This window comes from Saccopteryx leptura, chromosome 4, assembly GCF_036850995.1.
Source record: "Saccopteryx leptura isolate mSacLep1 chromosome 4, mSacLep1_pri_phased_curated, whole genome shotgun sequence".
NCBI classification, from domain to species: domain Eukaryota; kingdom Metazoa; phylum Chordata; class Mammalia; order Chiroptera; family Emballonuridae; genus Saccopteryx; species Saccopteryx leptura.
Genome location: NC_089506.1, coordinates 111,523,602 through 111,539,593, shown reverse-complemented (window position 1 = coordinate 111,539,593; position 15,992 = coordinate 111,523,602). Strand labels below are relative to the sequence as shown.

Here is a 15,992-nt window from a genome sequence, read left to right as displayed (position 1 = left end):
CAAATGGCAGTATTTCATCATTTTAATGACTGAGTAATATTCTATCATGTGTATATACCACATCTTCTTTATTCAGTCATCTTTTGAAGGACATGTAGGTTGTTTCCATGTCTTGGATATTATGAATAACGCTACAGTAAACAGAAGGGTATGTACACCTTTACAGAGAAGTATTTTCAAATATTTCAGATAGATACTCAGAGGACAGATTGCTGGGTCATGTGGTAGCTCTATTCTTCATTTTTTCAACTCAACAACACAAAAACAAGCAATCAGGTAAAAAAAAAAAAAAAAAAAAAAAAAAAGCAGAGGACTTGAATAGATACTTTTCCAAGAAAGATATATATAACTTTTGACTCCCCAAAAATTAAAAATTTTTTTCGTATTTTTCTGAAGTTAGAAGCAGGGAGGCAATCAGACAGACTCCTGCATGTACCCAACTGGGATCTACATGGCATGCCCACCAGGGAGTGATGCTCTGCCTATCTGGGGCATTGCTCCGTTGTGACCGAAGCCATTCTAGTGCCTGAGGTGGAGGCCATGGAGCCATCCTCAGTGCCTTGGCCAACTTTGCTCCCATGGAGCTTTGGCTGCAGGAGGGGAAGAGAGAGAGAGGAAAGAGAGGGGGAAGGGTGGAGAAGAAGTTGGGCACTTCTCCTGTGTGCCTTGACTGGGAACCAAACCTGGGACTTCCAAACATTGGGCTGACGCTCTACCTCTGAGCCAACCGGCCAGAGCCAAAAATTTAATTTGTGGTTCCAGGACCCCCTGTCAATACCAATATCAGCAGATGCTCAGAGGTTACCTATATAAAATAGCCACAGATCAATGCATTCAGTCAGCCCTCTGCATCTATGGATCAAAATCAGTATAGGTATTTACAGTATGGAGAACACTCTGAATATAAGTGGACCCATGCAGTTTACACCCATATTGATCAAGGATCCACTATTGTATTTCCCCTCTCTCTTCATCTCTGCCTCCAAGTTTCAAGAAAGACATTTAACAATTTCTTCATGGTTTCCTCCCAATAAACATGGTAATGGGCTGAGAATGGAAATAACACAGTGATGAGCAGGCACCCCAGAGGAAAACAGAAATCAATCAAATCAGAGAGAACTCAAAGGCCCTTTGGGGAGGAATCTGAGGATCTCCTGCCCCGTCTGCTCTAAGTAACCCGAGTAACCTCCATGCCATAGTGCCACAGGGGGAGAGGCTGTCGGTGCCTCTGCAGCAGCTACCCTAGGTTTTTCTGGTTCTGGGGATGTCCTTTCCCCCTCCACATTCCACGTTCTGTGCTCTCACTGTGTAGCTCTTAGCTACAGCCTGACCAAGTGGGAAGTACAGATCTAGAACCTGCCTTCTTAGGAATGGGCCCTGCTTATAATAAAGCCATCTTTGTGACTCATCGGTATTATTATTTGGAGAAAGCAAGCTTGGGGCTACCCTGGGGTTCTGCCTTGGTTCACTTCAGTTTAAATCACTGAAGAACTGGTAATTAGGGCAGTGCCAGAAGGGAAGTTAAAAGAAGGAATCAAGCTGGAAATTCTGTATTTATAAACAAATGTTAAAACATTGCTCAACAAAGGAAAAATGCTTGCAGAGCTGGACTATTTTTTGATGTGCTCTTTATTCAAAAAGGCAAGTCAGTAAAAACAGATTAGAACACTAACTTGGAACACTAATTAGAGGATGTTTGGAAAGTGGTATGGCACGACCTACTTCCAGTTCTAGATACACGTTAGAAGAAAGTCTGGCCAATGTTTACTAATCTTGGATGCTGGTAAAGAGATGTCAGGCCAAAAATATACATATACTTGTTTGGATGAAGCTTCAAAAGTAAGGTCAGAAAAATTCCTTGGGAAAAATATGTAATTCCTAGTACGTATAAACCGTCTATCATTCACTTGAAAAATGGTACTCTATTAATTTACATAATCTTGCTTATGAAATTATGGAATCTTGATTTAATCATGTTTACTATTTGTTATAAACACTCTGAGCTTTGCTCCTCTTATTTTTGTGACATCACATTTTAAAATCACATTTTGGTTTCATTTTAATTCAAAGTTTCATTCAATAAATTTGCTACAAGGTCACTAGTTCTTTTTAAAATAATGTCTTTTTAACTTTCCTCCGAATGTTGAAATTTGCTTTCTGTAGCTAATCCCCAAATTAAGAAACCCCAAGGTAACCTAGTCATGTAAGCATCAGAAGAATTCATCTCCTTAAGCTTTAGGTGACTGCTTCGTGCAGTGAGTTCCTTTCTGGGCTTCCTCGTCACCAGCCCTGCTTGTTTTCTTCCCAGAGCAGGCTGGCTGCTCCTCTTCTGACCTCCTGATTTCAGAGTGCGCCTGGCTCATTCCTCGGTCCTCCTCTTTATCTACAGTACACCTGCAGGTGACTTTAACAGTCCTCGGCTTTGGAAATTATACACTGAGGATTTGCAAATTTTTATCTCCAATTCCAAACTCTTTTTTGCTTCATTCGAATATCCAAATGCTAACTCAGCAGCTCTACGTGGATAATAGGATCTCAAACTTAACATCTTCCCCGAACCCCTGTCAAATTCACTGACCCTCAAGTTTTTGCTATCCCAGTCAGTAAATGGAACCACTATTTAGTTGGTGGTTTACTCCAAAACTAGGCATCATCACTGATTCCTGACTCATAGTCAATATACACAAGAACAAATATCTCTCAAATGGAGCCAGTTGGCAGCATCTCCATGGCTATAATCTTTACCCAGGGCATCGTCATTGTCGTCATCCACTGCAGCACCCTCGCCCCTCACATCTTTCCCTCAGCGCCCTGCACACGGTCACCTCTCTAAAGAATGAGACAGAGCATGTCACTCTCCACACTTGAAATCCTCTAGTCTCTTCCTAGTATTCTTTTTTTTTATTGTGATAAAATTTGTCACTTTAACTGTACAATTCAGTGGTATATAATTACATACATAATTGGAATTTTAAATTCTAATCTCTTTTCTGTCTCTATAAATTTGCCTCTTCCAGATTTTTAATATATGTGGAATTATATCAATATTTGTCCTTTTGTATTTGGCTCATTTTATTTAGCATAACATTTTCAAGATTCATCCATGGTGTAGCATGTATCAGATTTGTATTCCTCTTTAAGACTGAATAATACTCTGGGAGAATTACTTCAAGTGTTGTTTAGTTTGAGTAAATCTGTACGGGTAAGAGCAGGGCCAGAAGCAGAATCCCCCGTCCAAACCTGGCCACCATCGCTCTGCCCTTGTCTGCCCTGAGTGTGCAGCGAGTCTTGCTGGATGCTGGCTTTGTGGAAAACCACTGGCTCAGGGTGCGTGCAGGCAATGACTCTTCCGAATTTATTTAGTGCTTTTATCATGAAAGGATGTTGAATTTTGTCAAGTGCTTTTCAGCATAGTTGATAGAACCATGTGAGGTTTTCCCTCTCATTTTATTGTATATTAATTACAGTGATTGATTTTTGTATGCTCAGTCATCATTGCCTTCCTGGAATAAATCCCCATTGGTCATGGTATATAATTCTTTAATATGCTGTAAATTAGATTTAATACTACTTTGTTGAGGATTTTTTCATCTTTATTTGTAAGGGATCTTAAGTATCAGTTTTGTTGGTTCATGTATTTCTAAGAATTTGTCTATCTCCTCTAGTTCATCCAATTTTTGGTGCACAGTTTTATAGTATTTTTATAATCATTTTATTTCTGTAAAGTCAGTAAAAATATCCTCTTTTATTTTGATTTCTAGGAATTTGAATCATCTGCCTTTTTTCTTAGTCAATCGGAAATTTTGTCAATTTTGTTTTCAAAGAACCAACTTTTGTTTTTATTGATTCTATTGTGTTTATATTCCCTATTTTATTTCTCTAGACTGTAATTCTTATTGTTTCCTCCCATATGCTAGCTTTGGATATAGTTTGCTTGAAGATTAGGTAATTGATTTTAGATTTTTTTTTTTAATGTAGATATCTACTGCTATAAATTTCCTTCTAAGCAATGCTTTTGCTGTTTCCCATAAGTTTTGGTGTATGTTTTTATTTTCATTCATCTCAAAGTATTTTCTGATACCCATTGTAATTTCTTCTGTACCATTGGTTATTTAACAGTATAGTATTTATTTCTGCATATTTGTGAATTTTTCAGTTTTCTTTTCATTAATGATTTCTGGTTTAATTCCATTTTGATTAGAAAAGATACACTGTCTGATTTCAGTCTTCTTAAATTTAGTGAGACTTGCTTTGTGACTTAACATATGGTCTCTCCTGGAGAACACTCCACATGCACTTGAGAAGAATGTGTACTCTGCTGTCATTGAGTACTTCCTATTATTCATAGACTAGAAACCAAAGTCCTCACCATTTAAACATGGACTGCCACTAACCCCTTCTCTGGGGTCATCTCCCTCCACTCTTCTAGTTCTTGCTCAGTAAACATACTTATTTTCTGACTTGTTAATTAATTTAATGTTTTAGTGTAATAATACTGAGTATATAACTAACTTATTAATGAATTTAATGTTTTAGTGTAATAACAATAACATATCTTTTGATAGCATTTGGAGTAATTTCTGTGTATCTTTGTGAAAAAATTTTAAATATATGGGAAAAAGGCTTGTAAATGAATGTTCATAGCAGCATTATTCACAATAGCCAAAAGTTGGAGAGGACTCAAATGTCCATCAACTGATGAATGGATAAACAAAATGTGGTTCAGATTTTGCCTGTTATCCAAAAGTAGAGCGTTCCTGTGAAACCCTTTGTAAGCCCAATGGCATAACGCTAAGAGCAATTACGCTAAGACACATCTTGCTAACAGATGCACAAAGGAAACGGAGATAAAGCACAGATGCTCACACAGTTCAAAGCTCTGGCGGCTCCATGCTGAGATGCTGAGTGTGGTTCCCAGGAAAGAGCTGGAGGTGCCACCCGTGACGCCCTGGGTGCTGCTGCCTCTATCACGCTTACTGCAAAACAAATGCTGAATGCTGTCTTTGCTTTTCTTCATAAAAGCAAAAATTCTCTTTGCATTTCTTTTGGTTACCAAAAAACAGGCACTAATATGGGTCTTTAGTAGAAACGATGTGGCATAAGATGAACTTTCCAGAAGTAGAGTATACCTGTATATCCGTATGATAAAATGTTTTTCAGCCACAAAATGGAAAGACGTTCTGATCCATGCTACAACATGGATGAACCTTGAAAACACAAGGCTAAATGAAAAAAGCTGGACACAGCCACATACTATTACATTATTTTATTTACACGAAATATCCAGAATAGACAAATCCAGGGAGACGGAAAGCAGAGTAGTCTTGCTAGGAGGGGATCAAGGGGACTGGGGAGTGACTGCTTAATTGGGGTTTTTCTTTTGGGGTGATGAAAAAAGGTTCTGAAATTAGTGGTGATGGTTCACAACATTGTGACTATACTCAGTGTCACTAATAGTAAATTATATTTCACATTTTAACTACAATAAGAAAATCTGTTTCATTTATATATTTATTTATTAACTGTAAACAAAAAAAGCTCTTTAGGAGTAATATTTTTATCAGTTATTGAAAAACATGCCACATAGCTCTAAGACCAAAGTCTAAAATGAAAAAGTAAAAGATAAAGGCTTACTCTCCTACATTCACCCAGTGTCAGTGAGCTCAGTATAAAGTGGATCAAAAAAATCAGACGATTTTGTTGATTGGCAGACTCCTTCGCAGTGCATCTGGAATTCATATGCTGAGTGTTATCATAGGTATTTTTGTTTAATCAGGTTAGATTAACAAGAGAAATCTTGCCCTATAGAACTATATCCTTCCCTCAGTAAGACTTGAAGGAATTATTTGTTACTTGTTTTTAAAGAAAGATCATGACTAGAGGTAGATGCATCAGATGTTAATCTTGTTAAACCTTTATTCAACATGGGATTTTTGGTGCTCGTGGTGGTGGTAGAGCACAGAAAGCAATGGGTTAAATTGTTTCCTTGAAACAAACATAAAAGTCAAATATAAAATCTTTTACTGAAAATTATTAGAAAATGTCTCAATTGTATGTTTATATCCCGAAGTAATTGTTCATTGAATTTCATGTGCCAAAATGTAATCAACAAGTAAAAATGCTCGCATTTCCAATTCTATTGGCATTTCCAAAGTGACTTGTGACACAGCAAGAAACCTGATGTGTGCTCTTTGTGTGCTAAACTCTCTGGTGAGCACAAGGCATTAGTGAGACCTCAAAAATGGAAGTCCAGACAGAAAGCATAAGTAGTTCATTTACAATGTGTTTGTCTCTACCATGTTTATTTGATACTCATCTAATTATACTATGTAAAAATAACATTTAAAAAAGGAATTTTAAAAATCATGTTATTTTTCTTTGCAATAAAATATAATAGCCTCTTTAACCTTAAAATTTAAAGCTATATTTATTTTTAAATTAGGTAAAGTTATATTGTATATGTTAACTAATTAACTAGAGTTTAATGGCCTGTATAAAATTTGAACCAATAATCCTTCACACTCTAGTGTATTTTTTGCTCTAAATGGTTAGAAAGAGATAGCATAATTTCTTGGGGGGGGGGAGCATAAGTTTTAGAGTCAGACAAACCAAGATCAAATCTAGATTCAACTACCTGATGGCTTTTCGAAATGAAAAAAAAAATTATTTATAGATATGTATAGACTTCTTCATCTATAAAATTTTACCATAAAGGATCAGTGTGACATTCTAAAAAGTAAGTTAAGGGGCTGGCCCACTGTGGGTGTTTGGTATGTGGTTGCCGTTGTGGTATTGATGATCATTTGGATAACTTTCCACAAAAAATAATTATAGGTTCTTGTTGCTAACAGTGTTCTAGATGCTCATGTCATTTTATTTATACTTCTAAATACTTTTTAAGGGTAGAGGGTATGTGTACAGGTAAGATTAATATGCTTAATTTGATAAAATGATACAAATGCTTAATTGTTCCCTTTACCCAATTTGCCTAATAATCAGTTTCTGAAATTGACAGCAGAGCGGCCTCCTGTGTGAGATGAGATTGATCTCCAGAAGGTCCTCCTGTTCTCGGGGTTCTTGGTAATGCCTCAGAGACCTGCTGTCACTAAGTGCGCGTCATCACCTAAGAACACATTTGGCATATAATAACTAAAATAAGATCCCTTGTGATAATTCCATACAATACTAATTAAAATTGACGAGAGAAGACTAAATTTTTGTTTAGTATTCGTTCCGAGGTTATAGTCAGTCATCTTCAAGGCTTGTGTATTGATAGATCTGAGCAACCCTTGTTTTTTCATACATACTGAAATTAGCATTATATAAAATAAGTGCATGCAAATAACTCCGTTATTTACCTCATTATTTCCATCCATACTGTCACCAGCTATAAAGCCAAAGGTGGAAGGATAGAAGACAAGCGTGTTTTGGGCATAATTTCATCTTTTAAAAAGTTTTTAATTTAATTTATTGGGGAAGCATTGGTTGATAAAATTATATAGGTGTTAAGTGTACAATTCTATAATACATGATCTGTATATTACATTGTGTGTTTACCACTCAAAGTCAAATTGCCTAATCTCATCTTACTGATTGGGACAATTCCCCATTAAATAAACTTGTTGCAATACTTTCCAGTTTCTTTCACAAATACTCACTTATTTGATCACTTATCAAATATCTATCAGGCACTATCTGTGTACCAGGACTTCTTGTAATTATTAGAAGCACAGTAGTGAACAAAACCAGCCCAAACCCTTGCCCTTGTGGAACCTCTATTTTAGTCTTTAGTGAGGGATTGTATTGGTCAGGGCAAACACTAAGCTGCTGTAACAAGGAAACCCCCAGATATCACAGCTTCAGTAAAGAGAGTTTCCTCTCTCTGTTCTGTGGCAGTCTAGCCAGCTCAGCCTGGTGGAGCAGCCGGACTGCAGATCATTCAGAGGCCCCGTGGCTTTGCCAGCCTTTGGATATCTTCCTCACCTGTAGAGTCAAGACCCAGCTGCTGCTACATCCAGCTTCCATCCTGTAGTGGAAGGAAAGTCTAAGGCGAGCAATTTGTTCCTAAACTGGAGATGACACAGGTGCTACACACATCACTTTTTCTCCCTGCCCCCTACCCCTGCCGTTCCCCATTGACTCTAATACAGACATATTATCACCCCAGCTGCAAAGGAGGCTGGAAAACGCAGGCTCTTGCTGGGCCCAGTGTAAACATAAACGAGGTGGGTGTATTGGGGAAGCAGCACGGATTATATTATTTCCACCATAGGGGAGAATGACAAGAAGCAAACAAATTAAAGATATAAAATGTCATGTGGCCATAAGTGCTAGGGAGGCAAAGAAGGCAGGGAAGTGGGTAGAAACCACTGGAAGAGAAAAATAATTTTAGTTTGGTGAGGAAGCCTTACTGCGTAGGGGATGTTTGAGACAGGACCTACAGCAGCTGAAAGAGCAGCCGCCCAAAGAACGCTGCAGAAACAGGTATGCAGGTAGCTAAAAATCTGTGGGCAGTCGGTTTTTGGGAGGGATTGGAAAAGAGGGAATCATAATTTTAATGGAGAACTCATTTTTTGAATCTGTTGAGTTTAAGGTATATCTCTGACCCAGTGGAAATGTTCAATAGTCTGTTGGATATATGAATCCAGTGTTTAAGAAGGCAGCTCCAACAGGAAATATACATTTCTGAGTAGTGAAACATACATCCTACTTCATCTTATTCTTTAAAAGTGATGCTTATTTCTGTTGGAAGAAACCAACAAGGCCATAGAGAGATCATGGGACTTCTCAATAGCTATCCAAGTATGTATGGATGCTAGTTTCACATTGTTTATTGGCTTAAAATTTAACGAGGGATTTTTAGTGGCCCCCACGGTGGGTCTTGGTGTCTGCATTGTGAGCCACTGTTTGATTTCCCCTGTGAAGAAACTGAGATTTGGAGGTAAAAGGTCTTGTGCATGGCCAGGGCAGAAAGGGCTGAGAGCCAGGTTAGGAGACCCGTTCCCCTGCCTCCCAGCCAGCCTTCCTGGACAGAGCCCTTTGTTAGGCGTATACTCTGGGAAGAAGGATCTTTTGTTTAGCAGGTTTTAAACGTAGCCTGCTATGTTGCCTGGCCAGTTCAATAGGTAGAGCTTGAGACTTGAACAGTAATCTCCTAGAAGGTCAGAGTGGTTAAACATGTAGGAAGATCAACAGAAAAGGCACCGGTATGTCTACACAAAGGAGGTGAGACCTAGAATCCAGACAGAGCACACTGCTGAGCCTGATACTTCCAGCAACCATCTTTGCAAATCCTTCTCTCTCTCTCTCTCTCTCTCTCTCTCTCTCTCTCTCTCTAATTGGCCCTTTCCAGATTCTGTCACCCCCATAAAGTTTCCTCTCCTTCCCTTGTCAGTGACACTCTGTCATTGCTCAGTGTGCCCACTCCCGGCACACTACTCATGGCAGCTCATCATGTGACACGGAGGTCCCATGGAGGCAGAGGGGCGCTGCGACTTTTCTCAGGGCCGATGTGGAGCCTCTCCCATTTGCACACGAGCAGGCCTGCTGTTAGGAGGTCCCGCAGTCTTTCTGTGGCCTGGCTGGCTTCTCCTCTCAGGTTTGAGCATGGCCTTCACAGAAACAGGCTTGAGCCACATTTTGTTTGTTACCTTGAAGAATATTTTACTCTCTTAGAAGCTGCATGCACCTGTGGAACACTGCGGTCCACTGGAAGGGGTCAAAAGGCCTAATTCCAGCTCTCGAGCAGTCTCCGCTTTGCTGTGTGACTTTGACAAATCACTTAAAAACTCGGCTTCTCATCATTCAGATGAGATCTCATCAGCAATACAGTCAGCACTGTGTCTTGTTTGTACGAGGGTGACGTGACTGAAGGTGTGTGAGCAATGTCAGGAACAAAGGCACACAGAAATCTGCAGGAACAGGTGCTCACCTTTCAGTCCGTCATGTGGCCTGCAAAAGAGTTCCTCTTCTAAGACTTTCCCATGACCAGTCAGAGGCCATAACACAGGTCTCTTTAATACATGTGTGTCTCCAGCTGTCTTCCAGAGCTCCCTGGAGGGGGAGATGTGAGGAGAGCATCTCTGCTGTTTGGATTTGTGTACCTCGGTCACACTCAGAGGGTAAACGTAGACTTGATAACAACACTTGCCACACTCTGTTGGTGACCTCCATTCTCTCTTCTTCTATTCTGGTTCTCATTCATCTTGTTGAGTAATTTGTAGGCTGTCTTTTGTAAAATAGATACTCAGTACCTCATTGTTCAGCTGAGCTGAACTCCTAAGGAAATGTATAATGTGAAATTGAACCTATGTCATGTATGTAAAGTGATGTAAAATATAATCTAAGGAAGCAGTTCTCACTGAAGCAAATTGCCAAGTAGTGCTAAGATTATAGTGGAATTAATAACTTAATTGATTAGGGTAAAAGGTGCTTTTATAGTCCAGAAAAGTTAAAACTTGCCCCAAAATGTAAGTATTCTATTCCCAGTTCTTCAAAAGTACAGTCAGTATTCTAATAAGATTTGGGGATAACTCCTCGCAGACATCCAGTGTACATGGTGAACTGTGAAGAGGGAATTTGGTCAAGGTGTGTGGTGGGAAGAACCTTTAATCTCAAAGTCACTGCAGCTGTTGCACATCAGCAAAGCCATCCATACTTCTTAGTCTGTAGCAGGATTCCTTTTCTGAGAAGTCCTCAGCACCATCTGCATTAACCAGGACTTCATAGAGTAGAGTAGAAGCCACTTCTTATAGTTAGTACCGGCCTCCTCCCCCTCCTCCTCCTCCTCCTCCTCCTCCTTCCTCTTCTCTTTCTCTCCCTCTCCCTCTCCTCCTCCTCCTCCTCCTCCACTTCCTCCTCCTCCTCCTCCTCTTCCTCCTCCTCCTCCTCCTCTTCCTCCTCCTCCTCCTCCTCTTCCTCCTCCTTCTTCCTCTTCTTCTTCCTCTCCCTCCTCCTTCTTCTTCCTCTTCTCTTCCTCCTCCTCCTCCTCCTTCTTCTTCTTCCTCTTCTCCTCCTCCTCCTTCTTCCTTCTTCCTTCTTCTTCCTTCTTCTTTTTCTTTTTTCTGCTCGAGACAAAAAGGAAATGGGCTTTCCCTTTTGGAGTTTCTGGGGTTGTTCCAAACACGAATGATAGCCGGTCCATAGCCTCCTTTATGTCTGTGCTGCTGTACGTGAGAGCTGAGCCCGGGTGATGAACCGCTTCCTCTGAGCAAGGTCATGTCTGCTGTGTCATAAACACATACACGTAAACAGGGGTCAGAGCCTGACTCCCCGTGGGGTCTCTCTGAGGGAGCGTTTGAGTTAACAAAATACTGTACCTTTTCTTATATAGGTCTCAACAATTAAGTGGTAAAACTACTGTATTTTTCTTGTTCATCTTCAGATGTACAGCCTGGGAGAGGTATAGAGAGAAGGAGCTTATTTCTTTTAAAACTGATGATATTATGGCAACTCTATATTACTGAAATCGCAGAATTAGTTTTGTATCATGGAAAAATGCATATTAGCAAGACTTTTATGATTGGCTTGGGGAAAATAAATCCTGAATCACAACCATCAAATTAAAAACAAAAATTCTCATTTGGAGGCGTTTCAGTTTGTTTATAAGTCAGAAATAGTTCCTTTTATATGAAGGCAAATAAGTTGACTAATATATTTTAGGAAGATTTTAAAAGAAGAACTTACAGGAGTCTAATAATTAAATAATTTAAAATCCCGATCCTTAGGAGGGTTTTTCTGACTATCCAGTACTATGTTAATTGATGACTTTAACTCAATAGTTACAACATGATTAAAAACTTTGATATCTTCAACTCACATCATATATTATGTCTCATTTTGATGACAGCAAGAGCTGGTTTATTTAATGGAAAGTTAAGCTAAGGGACCTGATCTCACCCCTGAGTAAACTGCCTTTCTCACAAACATAAATGAGATGGCAGTTTTCCACAACTTTCCTATTTGGTCCACATAGACAACACTTATATTTCCTGAATCACCTCTTTCAATGTAACCTGCTATTTTACTTGCATAGGATGCAAATTCCTTGTCAATTATCTATTTGTCAGTATTTGTACAGTGGTGCCTGGTTCACACATCCTCTTGTGAATTGTCCGCTGACAGAGACTGTTTCAGATTCAGATTTAATCCCTATTAGGTCATGGATGTAAATGAACTTGATGTATGATGAACATTTAATATGTGCTAATGATTTTCCCAGTTTGTCTAAGTGTATAGAGTACAGCTATAAGTGATAAAATATATTAACATGTTCACCAACAAATATTCTTTAAAATGTATGATTGGATTGTGATTGCTGTTTATCCAAGGCATATAGCTTATATAAATCCTGAATAAAAAATATTTGTCTTTCCAGGTGGCAATAAGAACCTTTTTATCAGTTTATCCCTGAATCAGCCTAGAAATACCAAGACAGTTCTATGCTGTATTTATGATTCAATAACAGTAACTCAGAAGGTTCTCTATGTTTCTCGCCTCAAGTGTCATACAGTGGAAACCGAGCTTCTGAGGGGAGGGTCCCAAGCAGCCAGGGCCACAGAGAAAGGTACCAGCTGATGAGCTGGCCTGTGTTTAGGTGCCATGTCACACAGATAGTACATAGACCAGTCTTCAGTCTCCAGCGCTGTGGTATCCAGTACGATAGCCATTAACCACACGTGCCTAGTGAGCACTGAAATGTGCTAGTCCAAACTGAGATGTGCTGTCAGTGCGAAATCACACCCGACTTTGACATTTTTGTACAAAATAGAGAATGCAAAAGATGTCAATAATAATTTCTCTATTGAATACATGTTGAAATGGTAATGTTTGAAGATATATTGGGTTAAGAAAAATAGATTTGTTTTATTTGTTTATTTTTCCTTTTTAACCTGAATTCTAGACAACTTAAAATTACACGAGAGGCACATGCTGCTTCTGTCAGGCAGCAGGGATCTGGATGAGCCCTCAGCACAGGGGAGCCTTGCTGGGTGTTAACAAGGAGCTGAGTGCAACCGAGGGGAGCAGAGAGGGCCCCTCTCAGCCAAGGGCAGTTGCTCGGAGCCAAGGAAGTCGTCCCTCTAGGTTTTCATCTCTGAAATTTCTTTGAGGCTCAATAGGACACGAGGCGATTCTGAACTGAGTCTTTCTCCCCTCGTTCCCCGAGACTAAGGGCAGCTGTGCTCTCCACTGCTGCACCAGCTAGTGAGTCTCCAGCACTGGGCGCAGGGCCTGTCTCCAGTGCTCTCCTGATCGCCCATTCATCCTCTCACCGGCCCGGTGACAGGGACCTCTGTTTGAACAGATGTGGGCTTGAGACTCCGAGATATTAAGTAATTGGTTCAAGGTCACGTCTTGAGGTTGGCCCAGGCAATAGGATCCCAGGATCTCAGCCTGGAGCCATGATGCCATGCCAACCTCTAAGACAGAATCATTTTCTTGATTCTTTCCTAACACATTAGTCTGCCCTCCTCTCCACAGTATACCAATAGTGCCAGTCTTTTCTCCACAACTCAGATGTTATTCAGTGATTGAACAACTAAAATTTAAAAAGGTTTAATTTTTTGGAAATTGGGGCCTTGTTTTCCCTAAAGTTACCCCCAAAAGCATACCTTAGTTTAGTCGGTTTAAAAATATATGTAGTGTAATCCCAATGAAATAAATACTAAGTACCTAGTAAGTGCCAAACACATTGTCAAGTACCAGGACAAAGAGATAAAGATGGCGAATGCCCAGATTTGCCAGCGGGTCTGATGTAGGAGACCTGCCACACATTCCTGCCACACAGTGTCGAGGGCTGTGCCTCGTGCTATGGGCACGGAGAAATGGCACACCTGCACACCTTGGGGTTCAGGGCAAGGTATAGTATTCAAGAAATCTAAGAAGTGGAGGTGCTTGAGCCATCTTCACACGCCTCCCACTGGTTTCCTGGGGTTTCATTCATGCTACATGAAGGCCATTGCTCGTGATGACAGCCAAGGTCAGTGTAAGCATCTGAGCCTCGATTCCGCTTGCTTGGTTTTCAGGTAGCAGCAAGGTCAACCTGGTGAAGATCCCGTCCACCGCCTCCCGCCCGCGGGACGCCGCGCTGGCCGCTGTTATCTGCAGCGCCTTGGCCACCGTCCTGCTGGCCCTGCTCATTCTCGGCATCATCTACTGTAAGAGGCAGTTTATGGAGAAAAAACCCAGCTGTGAGTTTTCAATTACATATTTTTTAATTTTCCTTTTTAATTTACTGTGTTGACATGGTTTCAAGTGTTCCACTCAATATAACACCCTCTACACCCCACATTGCGCCCCCCGTGCACCATGCAGTGTCTCTGTGGTGAGCGTGTTCATCATCGCTGCGTTATGTGTACCACAGGAGACTGGAGCAGAGTGAGAGTCAAGGAACTATTAAAGGGACAGAATACATGAAAATAGATCTTACAGTCCTCTGTTCCAAAGAGGCACTGCAGGAGCCGTCTGATGGCTGGCCCCAGTTTATAAGGACATTGGAACAGCAGGGATATCCCCATGCCACCAGGCAAAAACAAAAATCTTTTTTTTTTATGATAGAATGGTACAACTCAAGTTGTGTAATTGTATTAACCAATGTCACCCCAATAAATTCAATTAAAATATTAAATAAAATAACACTTAAACACAAAATAAAATCGTTCTTGGTTCTGACAACATAAGTACTCTCCATTTTGAGCTTTCTTCACAAATTGTTTCATGTTTGTGCCTTCTTTTTCTTTGAAAACGAAAAGGCTATGGTGGTGCCGGTCAGCATCATGCAGGGAAGGAAACTGCCTCCCTGACAGAATTCTCGCCTCCTCTAGGGTCTCTGAGAGCACAGGACACTCAGTACAATGGTTCTGAAATGTCCTGTTTCGACAGACCGCGGGACAAATCCCCCAGGGCATGTTGTCAGTGCCACCAGGACCTCGCCCAGATTTGTGGTAAGTTTATATTCCTTTCTGTTTGGTGGAGTCACACTTAACGTCCATGTACCCGGATTAAAGAGGGGGAGGAAGCTCTATGACCGGGTTTTCCACAAATCATAATTGCCTCCTAGGTTATTGACAGAAATGATAATTTGGGGAAGAAATTCAAATGGGAATTGGTTTCTAATGTGGGCAAAAATGGGCAAAGGTAGTACCAACTTCCTTTGCCATTTACATGTATTCATCAACATAAGGTTTCTACACTTTCCCCATTCCCATCCCTACCGTAATGACCTCATCTCCTCTGCAGTGTAAGATTTGATGCGGTCAGCAATCCCTTCCAAAAGCCTGCCCTGGCCGCCCTCTGCCCTCCACACCTCCCTGTTCTCTTTAGCATCTCTGAGGCAATACTAACAGCACCCTTTGTCTCTTATTCTTCAAGTGAAGTGGATCCCAATCAGCATGACTTATCCTCATTCAATCATTCTTTCCAAGAAATTGTAGGATTTATCTTTTTATCTAATATTTCATACGTGGAATAAGGAGTTTTCAACATAATTATTTTTCTACTTATTACCATATTCTATTTTAGAAATGGGTTTAAAAATGAAACATAAGACTTTTATGGTATGTGTGGATGTATTTTTGCCTCTGCCTATGTAGATAATACAGTGTGTCTGTAAAGTCATGGTGCACTTTTGACCCGTCACAGGAAAGCAACAAAAGACGATAGAAATGTGAAATCTGCACCAAATAAAAGGAAAACCCTCCCAATTTCTGTAGGATGATGTGGCAGCATGTGCACATGCGCAGATGATGACGTAACACCATGTATACAGTGGAGCAGCCCTCGGCCATGCCAGTCGAGATGTGGACGGTACAGAGGAAAGTTCAGTGTGTTCTGTGGCTCGCTAAATTCGAATCTGTGACCAAAGTGCAACGTGAATATTGGCACGTTTATAACGAAGCGCCACAACATAGGAATAACATTACTCAGTGGGATAAGCAGTTGAAGGAAACCGGCAGTTTGGTGGAGAAACCCCGTTCTGGTAGGCCATCAGCCAG

At 40.4% G+C, this 15,992-nt stretch overlaps 1 protein-coding gene across 2 annotated transcripts in view; it reads left to right on the top strand.

Annotated features, from left to right (window-relative positions):
• Window positions 1-15,992, top strand: part of TNFRSF19 (TNF receptor superfamily member 19) — a 112,420-nt gene that overhangs the window by 82,106 nt on the left and 14,322 nt on the right. For both annotated transcript variants that reach the window (XM_066380997.1, XM_066380999.1), the window contains exons 6-7: window positions 14,025-14,189; window positions 14,823-14,942. In XM_066380997.1, the coding sequence (XP_066237094.1) occupies window positions 14,025-14,189; window positions 14,823-14,942 (285 nt within the window). The remainder of the gene's footprint in view (window positions 1-14,024; window positions 14,190-14,822; window positions 14,943-15,992) is intronic.